The 25,547-nt window shown below is 42.9% G+C and overlaps 1 protein-coding gene across 1 annotated transcript in view; it reads right to left on the bottom strand.

Annotated features, from left to right (window-relative positions):
- Positions 1-10,091: 10,091 nt before the first annotated feature.
- LOC139442795 (uncharacterized) overlaps positions 10,092-25,547 on the bottom strand; it is a 66,876-nt gene continuing 51,420 nt past the window's right edge. Inside the window, exons 22-27 of the mRNA XM_071223686.1 lie at positions 24,763-24,877; positions 24,443-24,575; positions 16,131-16,210; positions 13,480-13,577; positions 12,324-12,418; positions 10,092-10,868 (exon numbers count right to left, since the gene is read on the bottom strand). Of these exons, the coding sequence (XP_071079787.1) occupies positions 10,754-10,868; positions 12,324-12,418; positions 13,480-13,577; positions 16,131-16,210; positions 24,443-24,575; positions 24,763-24,877 (636 nt within the window). The 3' untranslated portion in view covers positions 10,092-10,753. The remainder of the gene's footprint in view (positions 10,869-12,323; positions 12,419-13,479; positions 13,578-16,130; positions 16,211-24,442; positions 24,576-24,762; positions 24,878-25,547) is intronic.

The following is a 25,547-nucleotide window of genomic DNA, read 5'->3' as shown; positions in this document are numbered from 1 at the left end:
AAGGCAGATGTCTAGTTCATCAAGGCTACCTAATGAAGGCAGATGTCTAGCTTCATCAAGGCTACCTAATGAAGGCAGATGTCTAGGATATCAACGCTACCTAATGAAGGGTGATGTTTAGTTTCATCAACGCTACCTAGTGAAGGCAGATGTCTAGGTTCATTAAGGATACATGATGAAGGCAGATGTCTAGGTTCATTAAGGATACATGATGAAGGCAGATGTCTAGGTTCATTACGGATACATGAAGAAGGCAGATGTCTAGGTTCATTAAGGATACATGATGAGGGCAGATTTCTAGGTTCATTAAAGATACATGACTAAGGCAGATGTCTAGGTTCATTAAGGATACATGATGAGGGCAGATGTCTAGGTTCATTAAGTATACATGACAAAGGCAGATGTCTAGGTTCATTAAGGATACATGACGAAGGCAGATGTCTAGGTTCATTAAGGACACTTGGTGAAGGCAGATGTCTAGGTTTATTAAGGATACATGATGAGGGCAGATATCTAGGTTCATTAAGGATACATGATGAAGGCAGATGTCTAGGTTCATCAACGCTACCAAATGAAGGCAGATGTCTAGGTTCATTAAAGATACATGATGAAGGAAGATGTCTAGGTTCGTCAACGCTACCTAGTGAAGGCAGATGTTTAGGTTCATTAAGGATACATGACGAAGGCAGATGTCTAGGTTCATTACGGATACAAGACGAAGGCAGATGTCTAGGTTCATTAAGGATACATGATGAACGAAGATGTCTGGGTTCATCAACACTACCTAATGAATGAAGGCAGCTGTCTAGGTTCATTAAGGATACATGACGAAGGCAGATGTCTAGGTTCATTAAGGATACATGATGTAGGCAGATGTCTAGGTTCATTAAGAATACATGATGAAGGCAGATGTCTAGGTTCATTAAGGATACATGATGAAGGCATATGTCTGGGTTCATTAAGGATACATGATGAAGGCAGATGTCTAGGTTCATTAAGGATACATGATGAAGGCAGATGTCTAGGTTCATTAAGGATAAATGACGAAGGCAGATGTCTAGTTTCATTAAGGATACATGATGAAGGCAGATGTCTAGGTTCATTAAGGATATGTGATGAAAAAAGATGTCTAGGTTCATTAAGGATACATGATGAAGGCAGATGTCTAGGTTCAATGTGTGGCTAGATTACTATAGGATATGTGATCAAGGACTAAGGCTTTTGTTCATCTCAAATATTTTTCTCACATGTTAAAGAACAACAACAATTGGAAGATTGTGTGTTGCAATACCCACCAGCCATGATAGATTAACAAGAGTCATAGGAAAACATCAGGGTTAATTTCAATAAAATATTTACCTCTATTTTGGACTTTACGCCCAATAGAATCTGTTTTGTCAGATAATTGAGGCTGGTTATTCTCTGGCACTGACGATTTATATTTAACTTCTGTTGATTAGTATACATGCTTTAACGGTAATTATAGCTAAAATGGATAGAATTATCATTAAACCGGCCGCATGTTATCAGAAAAGAGCGGGCCACTGTAACTTGATAATGCCCTCATATTGCTTGACGACGGGCCATTATCACGCCCGTTGTTAGGTGACGTCACAGGATAGGAATAGGTGACGTCACGTTCAATAGTGACGTCATCTAGTTTGTTCTATGACGTTTCCATATTTGTAAAAGTGGGTCAGTGACATTGGTGTTGATTGCAGATATTGTTGTTTCTTTTTATTTGATAACAAATTCCATCCATTTTAGCTATAATAACGGTAACGCTATTTTTCAGGGCATTATCATTTGCAGAAGCCCTCGTCGGGCAGTTAATGAAAGACCTCGGGCTTCTGCAAATGAAAATGCCCCCAAAATAGCGTTACCCATATATCAATAACTGATGACATAATGTAAAACCCTAATTTCAAAATACGTAATTATGGTTAATACATTTCATACAATATATGCATAATCAATTTCATTGTATTTAATCAATGATGGCAGAGTAGTGTGCTGTGCTAGTGAACCCTATCACCCGCACAAATGCAGCAGAGCATGCGCTCAGAAAATGCCGCTTCTTTGATCCAGTAACCCTCATCAACTAGAGCCAGACGGAACCAAACTTATAATATAGATTACCAGTTAAAATAATCTCCTTTCTCGAACATTCACAAAGAGTTCTGTACAGAACAGAAGGGGGTTATCAGTTTGTTGCCAAGGTTTTGACCAGATACGTACAATGACAAATGGGAAAATATGCATCCCTGCACCTTTCTGGAAAAGCTGCATCACCCCCTGTTGCGCAAAAGTGTGGTGTGTTAATGCGAACAGTTCCTGGTGAATAAGCAATGGTGAAATTTTATTAAAATCTGCACCCTCCTCTTCTCCGAGAACAGCTGTATCTGCATGTGTTAATTTGATTATTCCCTTGAAAACCTTACCTATATTAAATCATAGCCGGTATTCATCAGAAGGACAGTTGGATCTGGCATCAAATATTCCGAAATAGTTGGCTGCAGTGAAATAGAAATATTATCAGTAATGCTGTTTTTAGTTGCCAGTGTCATATTAGGTTAAAGTACTGTCGGAAAAGCAAGAAAAATGCTTTTTGCCCGTTAAAAAAAGGATAGAATTTGTCACAGACTGTAGCTATTGAAATATCAAATAACTACCGACCGACCTACCTGTGGCTTGAAGTATTTCGGTCACAAGGAGTCCTATCGTCAATTTTACAGAAGATAAATTCGAAAGAAAACAGTAAGTTCGGATTTGTTGTAAGTCCAATGATGGCAGTCTAAAACGCACGACAGACATGTGTGCACGTGACCCCGTTATAATGATAATAATGTAGTCTTCACAAAACAACTAGACAACACAAAAAATCACATGGAGAAAATTCTAGACGTGGATCTTCTAAAATAACAAAATGACGCGTTTGTCTTATCAATACTGCTCCCATGATGCATGTTACATTACACTTGCATAGCCATAACCACGATACACGACATGGAGGCTGAACTTGGAAATGCATACAAGTACTTTACATTTAGAGAGATAGAGGGAACCATTTATTAGTATTTATTGTGTGAATTACCGAACTGCCTAAGTTATGGAGTTTTCAATTCATTCCATCAAGTCGACGGTATGATAAATTAAACTAAAAAGGTATAGGGGTAGGTGGGGTCGAAAAACCGATACCGGACGTTAAAGGATATTTGATACAGGGTGACTAGGTGTATTGTGTACAAGCTTTATGAGCAGAAGGTACCCCCGATGACCGAGCAGTTTTCAGGGGGAAATATTCCATCCTGTCTATGAGGTCACATTATCTCCGCACCATTCATAACTATCACAGTCCGGGCTTCCAGATCATTTACCTTGATGAATCATTCCACTGATTACATGTGGCTATCGGCAGATGGACAAAACGCACCGATGGTGCCGTCAGACAATCGTGTCATTGTTTTGCACGCCGCAACCCGTGATCTGGGGCGTATTGATGGATGTGTGCTAGTTTTCGAGGTGAAAGGAAATTATAGGAGGAGATATGTTCATAGACTGGTTGGAACATCAGCTATTGCCCATTTTAAACAACCTCAGTGTCATAGTCATGGATAATGCCAATTAATACAACGTCCGGGAAGCAGATACGGTCGCGCCAACCATGAGTAGTCTGAAGACGACCATACAGGAATAAATGACATTCTCGACTTCAGACCATCTGAAACGAAGGTTCATCGAGAAAATTCGGCTTAATAGGAAACCAGTAAAGTACAAGACATATGTGGTAGCGGCACAACACGGTCACGTTGTCTTACATACGCCAGTCAGACATTGTGAGCTCAACCCTGTTGAGCCTATCTTGGCTAACTGTTCTGGGTTCGTGGGCAAGACATAACACAGCATTCAAACTCACACATGTCAAAGGGAGGATCAACGCTGTCATTGCAAGATATCAGCCTTGTTGAGCCAGTTATCACACCTTTGGGTTATAGTACAGATCTATATACGTCATCAGTGGAGGTAGATGCTACCTCAAGATATCATGTATAGAAAAACAAATACTTCTTGATTCAAAAACCGCAGCCACCCAGTACACATCCCGTTTAATAGTTTTTCACTATTCCATCATTTATCCAAGCAAATATAACCCAGTACATACCCTAAATTGCTACACCATCAACACACATGCCAGGTAAGTACAACAACAGCAATATTTTGAGACCACGCCCAACCTGGGTGACATTTGCACCCGTGAGAATGCACAGGCCAGTGTGAGGTCATCACCTTGGAACAAGTGTTAGGTAATTACCTCAGGTTATTGGCCGATTCATACATACATGACAACACACGAATAAGTTTATCATCATTTTACCTGTAAAAGTACATTTTAAGGGTAATCACAGTGTCAGTTAGGATAGGCTAGATTAGGTCATTTTGCGTTACTTTGATATATGCTATATTATTCAATTCAATTCGGTTTATTTCGTAATTGTAGGCCATCGGCCCATAGTTACATTTGTATTACAATGGACGTGATGTACACAGCTGTTATTGTTGTGACAATAATGTACTACGAAGTGACATCGCTTGATAGATATAGATAGCTCGACGTTCAATTAATTTACAATCAGTTGTAGACATAATGATATTAAATTTTTGTATGGTCGGATATTCATAAAATGTTTGTGGTAAGTGATCAATGCGTAGCTTGTTATAACCGGAGCAAACTAACAAAAAATGATACTCGTCCTCCACATACCCAGCATTACAAACACAACATGTTACGTGGGATATCAGCATATCTCCCAGTTTCAACACACAGCTGATGCGAAAAAGATCTAAACCGAGCTAGCGCCACTCTCAATTTACTGACGGTCACACAGCTAAGATACAACTCTGTACCAAACGATACCTTGAATAGAGAATACGAGAAAGATTTACTACCCTTTACCAGAAGACTATGCCAATCCTGTTCATAACTACATTTCAGACGCGACATAAATTCTGTCAAAAACGAATGAGGATGACTTATACACAGGTTTTCCCATACAGAGCCAAAACCCAAACGGAACAATAAAGATTTACATTTTGATACCCAATTAATTTTACCATTACTTTCTGCCTGAAGCATCATATAATATCATTTCTTTGGAAAGCGACAATCGGACATACTCAATAATCTTATCCAATAACCAATAACTCTTTTGTATGCATAAATATATAATGGATACCGCCCACATTCACCTCGAACCATGTTGTTGGGTGTTGACGATTTGACACCTAGAAAGCGCTTGCATGCCAATGTATGTATAGTTTCCATTTCATCATTCTGGTGTAGACCCCAAACTTCGGAACCATAGAGAAAAATTGGGACTATTTTCATATCAAATATTTTAAAATATGTCATATCGAAGAGGATGTTACTTTGATATATGCTATATTAAAAGCTCTACGACTCGTATTTATTAAATGAAGCCAGAAAAGCATTTTTTCTAGCACTTCCGACAGTGCTTTAGTAGAATAATTTTGTGTGTAGTAATTTAAGCTGCAGAAATGAGATCATTGTACTGCAGAATAATATGACTGCCGAATTTGTCTGGGACTGATCTATTGTCCTCATCACACCAGTGCTCTACCCATGTCCTCGTCACTCTTGCGATCTCCCCATGCCCGCGTCACTCTTGGGCTCTCCCCATGTCCTCGTCACTCTTGTGCTCTCCCCATGTCCTAATCACACCAATGCTCTCCCCATGTCCTCGTCAATCTTGTGCTCTCCCTATGTCCTCGTCACTCTTGTGCTCTCCCCATGTCATCTCCCCATGTCCTAATCACTCTTCTGCTCTCCCCATGTCCTTGTCACTCTTGTGCACCCAGATTGTCCTCGTCACTCTTGTGCTCTCCCCATGCCCTGGTCACTCTTGTGCTCTCCCCATGTCATTTCCCCATGTCCGCGTCACTCTTGTGCTCTCCCCATGTCATCTTCCCATGTCATCTCCCCACGTCCTTGTCACTCTTGTGATCTCCCCATGTCCTCGTCACTCTTGTGCTCTCCCCATGCCCTGGTCACTCTTGTGCTCTACCCATGTCCTAATCACACCAATGCTCTCCCCATGTCCTCAACACTCTTGTGCTCTCCCTATGTCCTCGTCACTCTTGTGCTCTCCCCATGTCCTAATCACACCAATGCTCTCCCCATGTCCTCGTCAATCTTGTGCTCTCCCTATGTCCTCGTCACTCTTGTGCTCTCCCCATGTCATCTCCCCATGTCCTAATCACTCTTCTGCTCTCCCCATGTCCTTGTCACTCTTGTGCACCGAGATTGTCCTGGTCACTCTTGTGCTCTCCCCATGCCCTGGTCACTCTTGTGCTCTCCCCATGTCCTAATCACACCAATGCTCTCCCCATGTCCTCATCACTCTTGTGCTCTCCCCATGCCCTCGTCACTCTTGTGCTCTCCCCATGTCCTAATCACACCAATGCTTTCCCCATGTCCGCGTCACTGTTGTGCTCTCCCCATGTCATCGTCACTCTTGTCCTCTCCCCATGTCCTCGTCACTCTTGTGCTCTCCCCATGCACTCATCACGCTTGCGATCTCCCAATGTCCTCAATACTATTGTGCTCTCTCAATGTCCTCATCACTCTTGTCCTCTCCCCTCGTCCACATCACTCTTGTGCTCTCCCCATGCCCGCATCACTATTGCGATCTCCCAATGTCCTCAATACTATTGTGCTCTCCCAATGTCCTCATCACTCTTGTGCTCTCCCCACGTCCACATCACTCTTGTGCTCTCCCCATGCCCTCATCAGTCTTGTGCTCTCCCCATGTCCTCGTCACTCTTGTGATCTCCCCATGTCCTAATCACACCAATGCTCTCCCTTAGTCCTTGTCACTCTTGTGATCTCCCCATGTCCTCGTCACTCTTGTGCTCTCCCCATGCCCTCGTCACTCTTGTGCTCTCCCCATGTCCTCGTCACTCTTGTGCTCTCCCCATGTCATTTCCCCACGTCCTCGTCACTCTTGTGCTCTCCCAATGTCATCTCCCCATGCCCTCGTCACTCTTGTGCTCTCCCCATGCCCTCGTCACTCTTAGGCTCTCCCCATGTCATTTCCCCACGTCCTCGTCACTCTTGTGCTCTCCCAATGTCATCTCCCCACGTCCTCGTCACTCTTGTGCTCTCCCCATGTCCTCGTCACTCTTGTGCTCTCCCTCATGTCATCTCCCCACGTCCTCGTCACTCTTGTGCTCTCCCCATGTCATTTCCCCACGTCCTTGTCACTCTTGTGCTCTCCCCATGTCATTTCCCCACGTCCTGGTCCTCTTCCCATGTCATCTCCCCACGTCCTTGTCACTCTTGTGCTCTCCCCATGTCATTTCCCCACGTCCTTGTCACTCTTGTGCTCTCCCCATGTCATTTCCCCATGTCCGCGTCACTCTTGTGCTCTCCCCATGTCATCTTCCCATGTCATCTCCCCACGTCCTTGTCACTCTTGTGATCTCCCCATGTCCTTGTCACTCTCGTGATCTCCCCATGTCATCTTCCTTGTCACTCTTGTGCTCTCCCCATGTCATCTCCCCACGTCCTCGTCACTCTTGTGCTCTCCCCATGTCCTCGTCACTCTTGTGCTCTCCCCATGTCATCTCCCCATGTCCTTGTCACTCTTGTGCTCTCCCCACGTCCTTGTCACTCTTGTGCTCTCCCTTAGTCCTTGTCACTCTTGTGCTCTCCCAACGTCCTTGTCTCTCTTGTGCTCTCCCCACGTCCTTGTGCTCTCCCCATGTCCTTGTCACTCTTGTGCTCTCCCCATGTCATTTCCCCATGTCCTCGTCACTCTTGTGCTCTCCCCATGTCATCTCCCCACGTCCTTGTCACTCTTGTGATCTCCCCATGTCCTTGTCACTCTTGTGATCTCCCCATGTCATCTTCCTTGTCACTCTTGTGCTCTCCCCATGTCCTCGTCACTCTTGTGCTCTCCCCATGTCCTTGTAACTCTTGTGCTCTCCCCATGTCCTAATTACGCTTGTGCTCTCACCATGTCCGCGTCACTCTTGTGCTCTCCCCATGTCATAATCACTCTTGTGATCTCCCCATGTCCTCGTCACTCTTGTGCTCTCCCCATGTCCTACTCACTCTTGTGCTCTCCCCATGTCCTTGTCACTCTTGTGCTCTCCCCATGTCCTTGTCACTCTTGTGCTCTCCCTATGTCCTTGTCACTATTGTGATCTCCCCATGTCCTTGTCACTCTTGTGCTCTCCCCATGTCCTTGTCACTCTTGTGCTCTCCCCATGTCCTTGTCACTCTTGTGATCTCCCCATGTCCTTGTCACTCTTGTGCTCTCCCTATGTCCGCGTCACTCTTGTGCTCTCCCCATGTCATCGTCACTCTTGTCCTCTCCCCATGTCCTCGTCACTCTTGTACTCTCCCCATGCACTCATCACGCTTGCGATCTCCCAATGTCCTCAATACTATTGTGCTCTCTCAATGTCCTCATCACTCTTGTCCTCTCCCCTCGTCTACATCACTCTTGTGCTCTCCCCATGCCCGCGTCACTCTTGCGATCTCCCAATGTCCTCAATACTATTGTGCTCTCCCAATGTCCTCATCACTCTTGTGCTCTCCCCACGTCCACATCACTCTTCTGCTCTCCCCATGCCCTCATCAGTCTTGTGCTCTCCCCATGTCCTCGTCACTCTTGTGATCTCCCCATGTCCTAATCACACCAATGCTCTCCCCATGCCCTTGTCACTCTTGTGCTCTCCCCATGTCCTCGTCACTCTTGTGCTCTCCCCATGTCATTTCCCCACGTCCTCGTCACTCTTGTGCTCTCCCCATGTCATTTCCCCACGTCCTCGTCACTCTTGTGCTCTCCCAATGTCATCTCCCCATGCCCTCGTCACTCTTGTGCTCTCCCCATGTCATTTCCCCACGTCCTCGTCACTCTTGTGCTCTCCCCATGTCATTTCCCCACGTCCTCGTCACTCTTGTGCTCTCCCCATGCCCTCGTCACTGTTGTGCTCTCCCCATGTCATTTCCCCACGTCCTCGTCACTCTTGTGCTCTCCCCATGTCCTTGTCACTCTTGTGATCTCCCCATGTCCTTATCACTCTTGTGCTCTCCCCATGTCCTAATTACGCTTGTGCTCTCCCCATGTCCGCGTCACTCTTGTGCTCTCCCCATGTCCGCGTCACTCTTGTGCTCTCCCCATGTCATCGTCACTCTTGTGCTCTCCCCATGTCCGCGTCACTCTTGTGCTCTCCCCATGTCCGCGTCACTCTTGTGATCTCCCCATGTCCTCGTCACTCTTGTGCTCTCCCCATGTCCTACTCACTCTTGTGATCTCCCCATGTCCTTGTCACTCTTGTGATCTCCCCATGTCCTACTCACTCTTGTGCTCTCCCCATGTCCTAATCACTCTTGTGCTCTCCCCATGTCCTTGTCACTCTTGTGCTCTCCCCATGTCCTTGTCACTCTTGTGCTCTCCCCATGTCCTTGTCACTCGTGCTCTCCCCATGTCCTTGTCACTCTTGTGCTCTCCCCATGTCCTTGTCACTCTTGTGATCTCCCCACGTCCTTGTCACTCTTGTGATCTCCCCATGTCCTTGTCACTCTTGTGATCTCCCCACGTCCTTGTCACTCTTGTGCTCTCCCCATGTCCTTGTCACTCTTGTGATCTCCCCATGTCCTAATCACACCAATGCTCTCCCCATGTCCTCGTCACTCTTGTGCTCTCCCCATGTCATCGTCACTCTTGTGCTCACCCTATCTTCTGTTCTGGTGGATATTCTTGTGTTGACATATTCTCATATACCATACCTCCCTTGTGTTGGAAAGGTTATCTTTTGTTTCGTTGGAAAGGTTATCTTTTGTTTCTTCAGACAGTTTCTGGAACCTGTCACTTTTTGGTACTTTGTAGTTAATGTGCAGACAGTGAAACATCACAGACCACTGATATGGGAATATTTATTGCACATGTATTTGTCATTCATCAATTAGATACAAATAATCAAATCCCACCACTATCCAAATCAGTTGATATATGCACATGAATTCCAATGTGTTCATCTTAGAAATCATAAAAGTTGCATCATATGGTAGTCCTTGTGAGAAGTCCATGTATAGTAGGCTGTCAGTATCAGTTGGCAGATGAGTCTGCTCCAAATGCAGTGCTGCCTATGAAATGTTGAAGTCAAAACTGAACAGGCCACCTTAACTTTCCACTATCATCTAGAAGTATCATCCATTGTACTTTGGCTCTTATTATCTAGAGGCACCCTGTTAAGATTTGCGGGTGAGAACAGGTCCCCAGCAACCTCTGCTGGATGTAAGATGCAACCAAATGGTTCAATGGCTTGGTTGATAGCATGCCTTTACATGGATCTTAGCTCACAATATCATCATTGGATTGTCTGGTCCAGACTTGATATATTTACAGGCTGCTGTCATATAACTGGAATATTGCTGAGTGCAGCATAAAACAACAGAAGAAAGAAACAAACATCTAGGTATAGCATCTGTTTGAACCATGACTTTGGCCCTTATCATCTAGAGGCAGCATCCCTTGTACCATGTCAGCCCTTATCATCTTGAGGCAGCATCCGCTGTACCATGTCAGCCCTTATCATTTAGTGGCAGCATCTGCTGTACCATGTCAGCCCTTATCATTTAGTGGCAGCATCCGTTGTACCATGTCAGCCCTTATCATCTAGTGGCAGCATCCGTTGTACCATGATATGAGAACTTGACTTGGTCTTATCGCCCTGTTGGCAGCATCTGCAGATCAAAAGTATGAGCCAGGTAGCAGCAGACTTCGGCAGCACGTACCTCCGACATCCTTCCTCGTATACTAACGGTCTGTGGAGTACAGCTGCAGCAGAAGAGTGAACAGGATCTAACACCATGCACAACAATATCACAATCTGCACATATATACACTCATGACCATCAAACATTGTATATACTTTAACATATATGTAAACAGAATTTGTTATTGTTAATAACAAGAGATATTTTTTCTTTTTATATTTTAAAAATATTTGATTATATTTCTCCTTAAAAATGTATAAAGTAGCATGATTACACTGCCCCTAACAGCCAAGACTAGAAGGACTCAGAAATCAGAATTGTCCAGTGTGATTGTTATTTTACATGCCGTCGTCTTATATATTTGTGAGTGCAGCGTTAAACAAACAAACAAACAAACAAACAAACAAAACAAAACAAAACAAAACGGAAATACAACTGTGATCCAAACATAATCTTTTGTTGCAGTCAGTTGAATTTGACAGTGATCTAATTGGAAATGAATGTACAGTGGTTTCCTAATTGTTATTGTTGTCTGCAGATTTGCCAGAACTAAACTTAATTTGGAACCGAGTGAGCAAGGTGCAATGGGGGTTATATCGTATCTCAGATGTATACCAATCACATGCACGCACACACACACCCTAACACAGTTACAAGTATTATATTTATCCATGCACAACAATTACCTGAGATGCAGCCCTTATAAGAGGCCTTAATAGTGTGTTTCCCAGAAAAGATGTACATTATTAAGTGGAGTCATACACTTTTATGCATGCAGTAAATAGGATGTCATACTTCATATATAGAGAAGCGCTAAGTTTCAAATGTTTCAATGTCTTTTCCTCAAACATTCCAATACTCTTAAATTGTTTTTATAGTGTTTTACGTACATGATCTACTGCTAAAGGATGTTTGGTTCCAAATTCAATTTAGCAAGGTTAAATCTACAGGTAACCTGGCTCTACACAGTATGTTTATCTCCTAATTATCTGTCCACTACATGAAGACCTTGTCATTTCAAATAAAGACATTTCAAGCATAAGGGGAGACAACCTTATCATTTAGAAGTTCCAAATATCCTCTTACAAATTCCCTTTTAAAAGTTACTGAATGTGTAAGTGAATACTGTTTACAGCTGAATCAGCAACATCTCAGCTATTCCCGGCTGGCCCATTACAGAACCAACAGTCAAAAAACACTGCCATGCAGACATTAATGGGTTTTTTAGAAAACAATTGCCCTATGTCATATATTTCTTGAGCCAATCATGGAATCAAAGTTCACTAGCCATTCTCAGCAAACCCCTTCAAGACATTTCTCCTCAAAACATATATGTTATGTCACCTCAAGTGTTCACAACTATCTGACAAAGAAGCTTAGGGTAAACAGGCCAATGTGTGTTTATTTATTCGAATTCTTTGGGGGATATTTTGTTCTTTTAAAACAACTCAACAAAGGCTCCTGCATTGCTGAATATTGTGACAGCAGTAACTGCCTTGAGACAGTATCTACTTACCTGGACAAGAAGTGGGAAATGCATCTGTAGTTGTAGCACAGGTTTAGTGCATTAACATAGCTCACGTTAGGAATAGATGTATAGAACTTCAGTCCCTGAAAACATAGTAGAAACATCCCTAATAACTAGCTGAATACTGGCAGTACAGAAACAGTCCTTCAAACAGTCTGCAAGTCACCTGTTATTGAACAACCCTTATTCTGTACTGTGCCTCCTATGACTTCTGCATACAACACATCTCATTGGACATGATTCTTCTCTATTGTAAGGAATGATTTTTCCCTATTGCATGACATGATTAAGACAAGATTCTTCCCTATTGTAAATCATAATTAAGACATAATTCTTCCCTACTCTAAGACAAGATTCTTCCCTATTGTGAGACATGATTAAGACATAATTCTTCCCTATTGTAAGACAAGATGCTTCCCTATTGTAAATCATAATTAAGACATAATTCTTCTCTATTGTAAGACAATGTTCTTCCCTATTGTAAGACATGGTTAAGACATAATTCTTCCCTATTGTAAGACATGGTTAAGACATAATTCTTCCCTATTGTAAGACATGGTTAAGACATAATTCTTCCCTATTGTAAGACATGATTAAGACAAAAGTCTTCCCTAGTGTAAGACATGATTCCTCCCTATTGTACACCAAGATTTTCCCTATTGTAAGACAAGGCTATTCCCTACTGTAAGACAAGATTCTTCCCTATTGTGAGACATGATTAAGACATAATTCTTCCCTATTGTAAGACAAGGTTCTTCCCTACTGTAAGACAAGATTCTTCCCTATTGTGAGACATGATTAAGACATAATTCTTCCCTATTGTAAGACAAGGTTCTTCCCTACTGTAAGACAAGGTTCTTCCCTATTGTAAATCATAATTAAGACATAATTCTTCCCTATTGTAAGACAAGGTTCTTCCCTACTGTAAGACAAGGTTCTTCCCTATTGTAAATCATAATTAAGACATAATTCTTCCCTACTGTAAGACAAGGTTCTTCCCTATTGTAAATCATAATTAAGACATAATTCTTCCCTATTGTAAGACATGATTCTTCCCTATCAAATGTTTATTACCTATCGTTAGAGATGATTCTCATTATCAGCATAACAGATAGTCAAGTGGCTACCAATAAGGTTCATCTACCTGTTCTTGAGTTTGCCCAACATCAACTGGTACTGATATATTCATCTTCTTCTTTTTCTCCAGCTGAGCTAGTTGGGCCATGAGAGCTGCTGTCTCCCCTGAAACAGGTGTCACAGTGTATGAACTGACTCACAAAGCAGCAAGGAACCACAGACATAACCACTCAATCAACCCATGAAGTAACCTAGCCTGATGTTATCACAGACATAACCACTCAATCAACCCATGAAGTAACCTAGCCTGATGTTATCACAGACATAACCACTCAATCAACCCATGAAGTAACCTAGCCTGATGTTATCACAGATATAACCACTCAATCAACCCATGAAGTAACCTAGCCTGATGTTATCACAGATATAACCACTCAATCAACCCATGAAATAACCTAGCCTGATGTTATCACAGATATAACCACTCAATCAACCCATGAAGTAACCTAGCCTAATGTTATCACAGATATAACCACTCAATCAACCCATGAAGTAACCTAGCCTGATGTTATCACAGATATAACCACTCAATCAACCCATGAAGTAACCTAGCCTGATGTTATCACTGATATAACCACTCAATCAACCCATGAAGTAACCTAGCCTGATGTTATCACAGACATAACCACTCAATCAACCCATGAAGTAACCTAGCCTGATGTTATCACAGATATAACCACTCAATCAACCCATGAAGTAACCTAGCCTGATGAGACAACAAAGCTGTATTTTAGCTGCCAATACCAACAGAGTGGACATGAAGGACTGATGCTTATCCCAGTGGGAAGGCATAACATAGACTCTGTATTGTCATGATAAAATCAGCTGGGGGAATTTAGGCATCAGAAAAGTGAAGGTCCATTCAAAATAAATTGTGAATCACAGATGACTAAGCATCCCGATGTTGAGGAGACAAAGTTTAACAAGAACTGTCATATCAGCCAAGGAAGAAACTAATCTTCAGTGGTCATAAATTCATAAATTGGGTATTACTGTGATCTTCAGTGGTCATTAAGTGGGTACTACTGTGATCTTCTGTGGTCACAAATTGGGGATAAGGAATCTTCAGTTGTCATAAATTGGGTATTACTGTGATCTTCCGTGGTCATTACGTCGGTATTACTGTGATCTTCAGTGTTCATTAAGTGGGTATTACTGTAAGCTTCAGTGGTCACAAATTGGGTATTACTGTGATCTACAGTGGTCTCAATTGGGTATTACTGTGATCTGTGGTCACAAATTGGGTATAAGGAATCTTCAGTGGTCATAAACTGGGTATGACTGAGATCTTCAGTGGTCATTAAGTGGGTATTACAGTGATCTTCAGTGGTCATTAAGTGGGTATTACAGTGATCTTCACAGGTAAATAAATTGGTTATTATCGTGATCTTCAGTGGTCATTAAGCCGGTATTACTGTGATCTTCAGTGGTCAATAAGTGGTTATTACTGTTGTCTTCAGTGTTCAATGAGTGGGAATTACTGTAATCTTCAGTGTTCAACAAGTGGGAATTACTGTGATCTTCAGTGGTCATTAAGTGGGTATTACAGTGATCTTCAGTGTTCAATAAGTGGGAATTACTGTGATCTTCTGTGGTCATTAAGTGGGTATTACTGTGACCTTCAGTGGTCATTAAGTTGGAATTACTGTGATCTTCAGTGGTCATTAAGTGGGTATTACTGTGATCTTCAGTGTTCAATAAGTTGGAATTACTGTGATCTTCACTGGTCATTAAGTGGGTATTACTGTGATCTTCAGTGTTCAATAAGTTGGAATTACTGTGATCTTCAGTGGTCATTTAGTGGGTATTACTGTGATCTTCAGTGGTCATTAAGTGGTTATTACTGTGATCTTCAGTGGTCATTAAGTGGTTATTACTGTTGTCTTCAGTGTTCAATGAGTGGGAATTACTGTAATCTTCAGTGTTCAACAAGTGGGAATTACTGTGATCTTCAGTGGTCATTAAGTGGGTATTACAGTGATCTTCAGTGTTCAATAAGTCGGAATTACTGTGATCTTCTGTGGTCATTAAGTGGGTATTACTGTGACCTTCAGTGGTCATTAAGTTGGAATTACTGTGATCTTCAGTGGTCATTAAGTGGGTATTACTGTGATCTTCAGTGTTCAATAAGTGGGAATTACTGTGATCTTCAGTGGTCATTAAGTGGGTATTACTGTGATCTTCAGTGGTCATTAAGTTGGAATTACTGTGATCTTCAGTGGTCATTTAGTGGGTATTACTGTGATCTTCAGTGGTCATTAAGTGGGTATTACAGTGATCTTCAGTGGTCATTAAGTTGGAATTACTGTGATCTTCAGTGTTCAATAAGTGGGAATTACTGTGATCTTCAGTGGTCATTTAGTGGGTATTACTGTGATCTTCAGTGGTCATTAAGTGGGTATTACCGTGATCTTCACAGGGAAATAATTGGGTATTATCGTGAACTTCAGTGGTAATAAGCCGGTATTACTGTGATCTTCAGTGTTCAATAAGTGGGTATTACTGTGATCTTCAGCGTCATTAAGTTTGTATTATTGTGATCTTCAGTGGTCATTAAGTGGGTATTATCAGGATCTTCAATGGTCATAAACTGGGAATTAGTAACCTTTGATGGTCATAAATTAGGTATTACCGTGATCTTCAGTGGTCATAACTTACCTTGATTTTCAGTGAAGAAAAGACGAACGTTCGTTTGAACAAGAACACTTTGAATCCAGTCATAGTACTTTGTTCTGTGACTGAAACATAATCAGAACAAACGAATCATTAATAAAAGAATTACATATATGGACAGTGTATCTCACCTGCATTACCAGTAGAAGGATTTATCTGGGTGAAAAGTCAGAATACTACAAAAACAGTTTTCTGAATATATTTTGCTATTTGAAGTACTTATTGATGCGTGGTCATATTAAAATACAGAGACACTCACATCATGAAAAAATGACATAGTAATAGGCAAAAATTATATTATCACTGTCTGCTGAGACAAATCTATGTTGTCAAGGCATCATTGCTATATTGACTTTCATACAACAGTTATCTGCTTTAACTGCTTTCTGATCTTGCTGTATAACCAGTACAGCCAGTAAACTTGTAATATTATCACAGTGATTAGTAGGCGGTACTACTGGGGGTATATTCAATATTGCGATAAGTTGTCAATTGTTGCAATAGTATTGCGATAGTATTAAACCAACTTAAAGGCTTGATCATCATATAAATCAATGTAATCGAAATAAATATGGTATTGCCGACAATGTCAAAGTTGTCTTTTTTCTTCCCTGTCGCCACTCAAACCAAAGGAAAGTAATTCTAATATGAAGATGTTGTAATTCTTGCAAATCAAGACATCACAGCTTTGAAATTTGAAATCAAACAATAGTTATCATTGTGTATAATTCTAAGAATACTATCTCTTTTACATTATATTGATAAATTCCTGTTTTGGCAATAATCACACTATTAATCTTTAGATTATTCACCAGATTCAGATTCACTGCCCATTATCCAATTAGTTTTGAGGTAAACCCTGTCCTTAGTCACAATGCATCTGTGTATGCGCGAGGTGGGAAAACATCACTTGTTTCCAATAACCTTTATCGACTAGACGTAATTCGGGAGGTGGGAGGGACTTTTTCCTAATGTAATAGAGGTAGTATTCTTAGAATTATACACAATGATAACTTTTGTTTGATAATTCCTACGAATATCCGGCCTCTATTACATCATTGTAAGTATTTACCAGAGAGACAGGCGGGATCTGCCACCTAGTACTCACAGATAATTGGCACCAATGAAGTAAGGGAATACATAGAAAGCACTGGGGTATGAACAAATGCCTAACTTTCTGATTTTACCCTTGGCAAACCTGAAAAACTTTGGCACTTTGTGGCATCCTTCCAATTCTATGACATAATAATTGTAACCTGTTTTAGTGATATATGACCTTACTTATGATGTTTCCCTCTGGTTCTGAGGTCTTTCATGACGTCACTTCCAGTTGCCTGCTGCTTAGTTTTGGCAGGTGGGTTGAGTAATGTGACCTCTCCTCAGCAGGTAAGACCAGGTTCTCTTATTGCTCACCCCCTTGCCTTTACCTGTGTCTTTCTCTGAGGACGTCACTTTACCAGGGAAATAACAACTTTCCAGTTTAGATTTAGTTTTAGGAGAAGCTGATGTCGAAAGAGTCTTGTCCGATGATCTAGTTTTCTGGATTAGTCCTTGCAATACATGCATCCAGACTTTGGAGTTCACATGCTCTACACCTAGGGTGAGGGTCAACTCCACACCCAGAGCAGACTACCGATGACCACGGTGGGGAGGCATCCATCCCAGCAATATGTAACTAAATCTACCTACTTACGTCAACAATCTTTCTTCTTATACCACCGTTCTCTCAGTAACTGTAGGTTGTCTGTATGTAATCTATTAGATCTTGAATAGATGTGATATTATCCAATATGAGTTTGGATTGATCAGCAAAAACATTTACTTGTCGATCCAAAACACAGAGGAAAGAAGTGATGTTTGCCCACCTCGCAGATACATTGTGACTAAGGATAGGGTTAACCTCAAAACTAATAGGATAATTGGCAGTGAAGAGGGTGTCTATTGAAAAATGTAGAATACAGTACCACAAACTTTTCAAACATGTCATAATACAAAATGACGTAACTTGTGATATTTTGATTCCAGATACACTGGCGACACCTGTAACCTAACCTCAGTTTCCATTCAGTTCCATAATGTCTTAGGTAGGTAAGGTAAGGTAAATTTGCACTAAGTTTAAAACTGGGGCGTTTAAACCAGTTGGTTAGCTGTCAGGCTAACAATTCAAAGGTCGCGAGTTCATGTCTGACGGATTTTCACAAAAACTGGTTGCTTGTCTTTGAGACATGTGACCTATGTCACATACAGCCTCTCCATCCTCCCCCACAAAATTCATCACCTGACTGTCACATACAGCATCTCTTGTTCCCCCCCACAAACTTCATCACTTGAATGTCCCATACAGCCTCTCTGGTTCCTCCCCACAAACTTTATCACCTGACTGTCACATACAGCCTCTCTTGTTCCTCCCCACATACTTCATCATCTGACTGTCACATACAGCCTCTCTTGTTCCTCCCCACAAACTTCATCACCTGAAAGTCCCATACAGCCTCTCTGGTTCCTCCCCACAAACTTTATCACCTGAATGTCCCAAACAGCCTCTCTTGTCCCTCCCGACAATCTTCATCATCTGACTGTCACATACAGCCTCTCTTGTTCCCCCCCACAAACTTCATCATCTGACTGTCCCATACAGCCTCTCTGGTTCCTCCCCACAAACTTTATCACCTGAATGTCCCAAACAGCCTCTCTTGTTCCTCCCCACAAACTTCATCATCTGACTGTCACATACAGCCTCTCTTGTTCCCCCCCACAAACTTCATCATCTGACTGTCACATACAGCCTCTCTTGTTCCCCCCACAAACTTCATCACCTGAATGTCCCAAACAGCCTCTCTTGTCCCTCCCGACAATCTTCATCATCTGACTGTCACATACAGCCTCTCTTGTTCCCCCCCACAAACTTCATCATCTGACTGTCACATACAGCCTCTCTTGTTCCCCCCACAAACTTCATCACCTGAATGTCCCAAACAGCCTCTCTTGTCCCTCCCGACAATCTTCATCATCTGACTGTCACATACAGCCTCTCTTGTTCCCCCCCACAAACTTCATCACCTGAATGTCCCAAACAGCCTCTCTTGTCCCACCCGACAATCTTCATCACCTGACTGTCAAATACAGCCTCTCTTATTTCCCCCCACAAACTTCATCACCTGTCACATACAGCCTCTCTTGTCCCTCCCCACAAACTTCATCATCTGACTGTCACATACAGCCTCTCTTGTTCCTCCCGACAATCTTCATCATCTGACTGTCACATACAGCCTCTCTTGTTCCCCCCCACAAACTTCATCACTTGAATGTCACATACAGCCTCTCTTGTTTCCCCCCACAAACTTCATCACCTGTCACATACAGCCTCTCTTGTCCCTCCCGACAATCTTCATCATCTGACTGTCACATACTGCCTCTCTTGTTACAATACAAAATGACGTAACTTGTGATATTTTGATTCCAGATACACTGGCGACACCTGTAACCTAACCTCAGTTTCCATTCAGTTCCATAATGTCTTAGGTAGGTAAGGTAAGGTAAATTTGCACTAAGTTTAAAACTGGGGCGTTTAAACCAGTTGGTTAGCTGTCAGGCTAACAATTCAAAGGTCGCGAGTTCATGTCTGACGGATTTTCACAAAAACTGGTTGCTTGTCTTTGAGACATGTGACCTATGTCACATACAGCCTCTCCATCCTCCCCCACAAAATTCATCACCTGACTGTCACATACAGCATCTCTTGTTCCCCCCCACAAACTTCATCACTTGAATGTCCCATACAGCCTCTCTGGTTCCTCCCCACAAACTTTATCACCTGACTGTCACATACAGCCTCTCTTGTTCCTCCCCACATACTTCATCATCTGACTGTCACATACAGCCTCTCTTGTTCCTCCCCACAAACTTCATCACCTGAAAGTCCCATACAGCCTCTCTGGTTCCTCCCCACAAACTTCATCATCTCACTGTCACATACAGCCTCTCTTGTTCCTACCCAACAAACTTCATCATCTGACTGTCACATACTGCCTCTCTTGTTCCTCCCCACAAACTTCATCATCTGACTGTCCCATACAGCCTCTCTTGTTCCTACCCAACAAACTTCATCACCTGAATGTCCCATACAGCCTCTCTTGTTCCTCCCCACAAACTTCATCACCTGACTGTCACGTACAGTCTCTCTTGTTCCTCCCCAATAAACTCATCACCTGTCACATACAGTCTCTCTTGTTCCTCCCCACAAACTTCATCATCTGACTGTCACGTACAGTCTCTCTTGTTCCTCCCCAATAAACTCATCACCTGAATGTCCCATACAGCCTCTCTTGTTCCTCCCCACAAACTTCATCATCTCACTGTCAAATACAGCCTCTCTTGTTCCTACCCAACAAACTTCATCACCTGACTGTCAAATACAGCCTCTCTTGTTCCTCCCCACAAACTTCATCACCTGACTGTCCCATACAGCCTCTCTTGTTCCTACCCAACAAACTTCATCATCTGACTGTCACATACAGCCTCTCTTGTTCCTACCCAACAAACTTCATCATCTGACTGTCACATACTGCCTCTCTTGTTCCTCCCCACAAACTTCATCATCTGACTGTCAAATACAGCCTCTCTTGTTCCTACCCAACAAACTTCATCACCTGAATGTCCCATACAGCCTCTCTTGTTCCTCCCCAATAAACTCATCACCTGTCACATACAGTCTCTCTTGTTCCTCCCCACAAACTTCATCATCTGACTGTCACGTACAATCTCTCTTGTTCCTCCCCAATAAACTCATCACTTGAATGTCCCATACAGCCTCTCTTGTTCCTCCCCACAAACTTCATCACCTGACTTTCACATACAGTCTCTCTTGTTCCTCCCCAACAAACTTCATCATCTAAATGTCACATACAGCCTCTCTTGTTCCTACCCAACAAACTTCATCATCTGACTGTCACATACAGCCTCTCTTGTTCCTCCCGAACAAACTTCATCACCTGACTGTCACATACAGCTTCTCTTGTTCCTCCCCAACAAACTTCATCACCTGTCACATACAGTCTCTCTTGTTCCTCCCGAACAAACTTCATCATCTGACTGTCACATACAGCCTCTCTTGTTGCTCCCCAACAAACTTCATCATCTGACTGTCCCATACAGCCTCTCTTGTTCCTACCCACAAACTTCATCACCTGACTGTCACATACAGTCTCTCTTGTTCCTCCCCAACAAACTTCATCACCTGAATGTCACATACAGCCTCTCTTGTTCCTCCCCACAAACCTCATCTGACTGTCCCATACAGCCTCTCTTGTTCCTCGTGACTAACTTCATCATCTGACTGTCCCATACAGCTTCTCTTGTTCCTCCCCAACAAACTTCATCACCTGAATGTCAAATACAGCCTCTCTTGTTCCTACCCAACAAACTTCATCATCTGACTGTCACATACAGCCTCTCTTGTTCCTCCCCACAAACTTCATCACCTGACTGTCCCATACAGCCTCTCTTGTTCCTACCCAACAAACTTCATCATCTCACTGTCAAATACAGCCTCTCTTGTTCCTACCCAACAAACTTCATCACCTGACTGTCAAATACAGCCTCTCTTGTTCCTCCCCACAAACTTCATCACCTGACTGTCCCATACAGCCTCTCTTGTTCCTACCCAACAAACTTCATCATCTGACTGTCACATACAGCCTCTCTTGTTCCTACCCAACAAACTTCATCATCTGACTGTCACATACTGCCTCTCTTGTTCCTCCCCACAAACTTCATCATCTGACTGTCAAATACAGCCTCTCTTGTTCCTACCCAACAAACTTCATCATCTGACTGTCACATACTGCCTCTCTTGTTCCTCCCCACAAACTTCATCATCTGACTGTCAAATACAGCCTCTCTTGTTCCTACCCAACAAACTTCATCATCTGAATGTCCCATACTGCCTCTCTTGTTCCTCCCCACAAACTTCATCACCTGACTGTCACGTACAGTCTCTCTTGTTCCTCCCCAATAAACTCATCACCTGTCACATACAGTCTCTCTTGTTCCTACCCAACAAACTTCATCACCTGTCACATACAGTCTCTCTTGTTCCTCCCCACAAACTTCATCATCTGACTGTCACGTACAGTCTCTCTTGTTCCTCCCCAATAAACTCATCACCTGAATGTCCCATACAGCCTCTCTTGTTCCTCCCCACAAACTTCATCACCTGACTTTCACATACAGTCTCTCTTGTTCCTCCCCAACAAACTTCATCATCTGACTGTCACATACAGCCTCTCTTGTTCCTACCCAACAAACTTCATCATCTGACTGTCACATACAGCCTCTCTTGTTCCTCCCGAACAAACTTCATCACCTGACTGTCAAATACAGCCTCTCTTGTTCCTCTCCAACAAACTTCATCATCTGACTGTCACATACAGCCTCTCTTGTTCCTCCCGAACAAACTTCATCACCTGACTGTCACATACAGCTTCTCTTGTTCCTACCCAACAAACTTCATCACCTGTCACATACAGTCTCTCTTGTTCCTCCCGAACAAACTTCATCATCTGACTGTCACATACAGCCTCTCTTGTTCCTCCCCAACAAACTTCATCATCTGACTGTCCCATACAGCCTCTCTTGTTCCTACCCACAAACTTCATCACCTGACTGTCACATACAGTCTCTCTTGTTCCTCCCCAACAAACTTCATCACCTGAATGTCACATACAGCCTCTCTTGTTCCTACCCAACAAACTTCATCATCTGACTGTCACATACAGCCTCTCTTGTTCCTCCCCACAAACTTCATCACCTGACTGTCCCATACAGCCTCTCTTGTTCCTCCCGACAAACTTCATCATCTGACTGTCACATACAGCCTCTCTTGTTCCTCCCCAATAAACTCATCACCTGTCCCATACAGCCTATCTTGTTCCTCCCCAAAAACCTCATCTGACTGTCCCATACAGCTTCTCTTGTTCCTCGTGACTAACTTCATCATCTGACTGTCCCATACAGCTTCTCTTGTTCCTCCCCAACAAACTTCATCACCTGAATGTCACATACAGCCTCTCTTGTTCCTCCCCAACAAACTTCATCATCTGACTGTCACATACAGTCTCTCTTGTTCCTCCCCACAAACTTCATCATCTGACTGTCACATACAGCCTCTCTTGTTGCTCCCCAACAAACTTCATCACCTGAATGTCCCATACATCCTCTCTTGTTCCTCCCCAAAAACCTCATCACCTGTCACATACAGCCTCTCTTGTTCCTCCCCACAAACTTCATCATCTGACTGTCACATACAGCCTCTCTTGTTCCTCCCCACAAACTTCATCATCTGACTGTCACATACAGCCTCTCTTGTTCCTCCCCACAAACTTCATCATCTGACTGTCACATACAGCCTCTCTTGTTCCTCCCCAATAAACTCATCACCTGTCCCATACAGCCTATCTTGTTCCTCCCCAAAAACCTCATCTGACTGTCCCATACAGCTTCTCTTGTTCCACGTGACTAACTTCATCATCTGACTGTCCCATACAGCCTCTCTTGTTCCTCCCCACAAACTTCATCATCTGAATGTCCCATGCATCCTCTCTTGTTCCTCCCCAAAAACCTCATCTGACTGTCCCATACAGCCTCTCTTGTTCCTCGTGACTAACTTCATCATCTGACTGTCCCATACAGCCTCTCTTGTTCCTTGTGACTAACTTCATCATCTGACTGTCCCATACAGCCTCTCTTGTTCCTCGTGACTAACTTCATCATCTGACTGTCCCATACAGCCTCTCTTGTTCCTCGTGACTAACTTCATCATCTGACTGTCCCATACAGCCTCTCCCGCTCCTCCCAACAAACATCATCACCTCACAAACTTCATCAACTTCATCACCTGACTGTCCCATACAGCCTCTCTTGTTCCTTGTGACTAACTTCATCATCTGACTGTCCCATACAGCCTCTCTCGCTCCTCCCCCACAAACTTCATCAACTTCAACACCTGACTGTCCCATAGAGCCTCTCTCGCTCCTCCCCAACAAACTTCATCAACTTCAACACCTGACTGTCCCATAGAGCCTCTCTCGCTCCTCCCCAACAAACTTCATCAACTTCATCACCTGACTGTCCCATACAGCCTCTCTCACTCCTCCCCATAAACTTCATCACCTGACTGTCCCATACAGCCTCTCTCACTCCTCCCCATAAACTTCATCACCTGACTGTCCCATACAGCCTCTCTCGATCATCCCCCACAAACTTCATTATCTGACTGTCACTGCAACATAATGCTCTACCTTGGCTTGGCTGATTTCTCTTCGCCTGGCTTCACTCTGTCCTTCTCCACAACAAGGCAGCACCTGTCATACAGCGCCCTCATCTGCTGGATACGATCTATCAACTTTACACGGTGGGCTCCATTGCTGAAATCTGTCACAAAAACACTGGTCACATCTGTCACATCTGAATCTGGTAATGTGTCAGATTGGCTCTCTTTGATCAAATAGTTTTGGAGGGGTACTACACTTAAGGTTGAAACAGTATTATTTTGATTACTTCTTTCAACACCAACTAACCCAGACATAAATGAACTATTGAAATGTATGATATGTATCACCTGAGAGTTGTCTGCGATCAACAGCAGTTCTGTTGCTGATGATGTAGTCACAGGCACCCAGCTGTCTGGCTAGCACTGTTGCACCATGCTGTAATCTCAAGTTTGACACTATATCCTGAATTGGAAACATTTCACAGTACAGAACATGTCTTTTTTAAATCAAATTGTGAAATTCAAGCAAATGAATATCATATTGCCAGCTAATCTACCGACACTAGCTTGTTGACAGTCATTAGGCAATATATAAACAGTCAACATGACATACATGTTCACACACACTCTCTGGACAGCCAGTAGGGCACATATAAACAGTCCCCTTATCAAGACAGCCTACCTGTCCCCAAAGATATCTCTTGTAACACCATCTTCCCCTTATCAAGACAGCCTACCTGTCCCCAAAGATTTCTCTTGTAACACCAACTTCCCCTTATCAAGACAGCTTACCCATGCCCCCAAAGATTTCTCCTGTATCAGACCTGTGAAAATCCAGGTAAGAATAGGTCTTCAGCAACCGATGCTTGTTGTAAGAGTGACTATGCTTGTTGTAAGAGTGACTATGCTTGTTGTAAGAGGTGACTAACGTGATCGGGTGGTCAGACTCAGTGACTTGGTTGATGCATGTCATCATATCCCAATTGCATAGATCGATGCTTGTGATGTCAACTGCTGGATTGTCTGGTCCAGACTTAATTGATTACTTACAGACCCCTATCATATAGCTGGAATATTGCTGAGTGCATGGTTAAACAAACAAACAAACAAACAAACAAACAAACAAACAAACA

The sequence above is a fragment of the Haliotis cracherodii genome, unplaced genomic scaffold (genome assembly GCF_022045235.1).
Source record: "Haliotis cracherodii isolate W230 unplaced genomic scaffold, xgHalCrac1.p SCAF_5, whole genome shotgun sequence".
NCBI classification, from domain to species: domain Eukaryota; kingdom Metazoa; phylum Mollusca; class Gastropoda; order Lepetellida; family Haliotidae; genus Haliotis; species Haliotis cracherodii.
The sequence above is the reverse complement of the archived record's forward strand: the minus strand, read 5'-3'. Positions and strand labels throughout refer to the sequence as shown.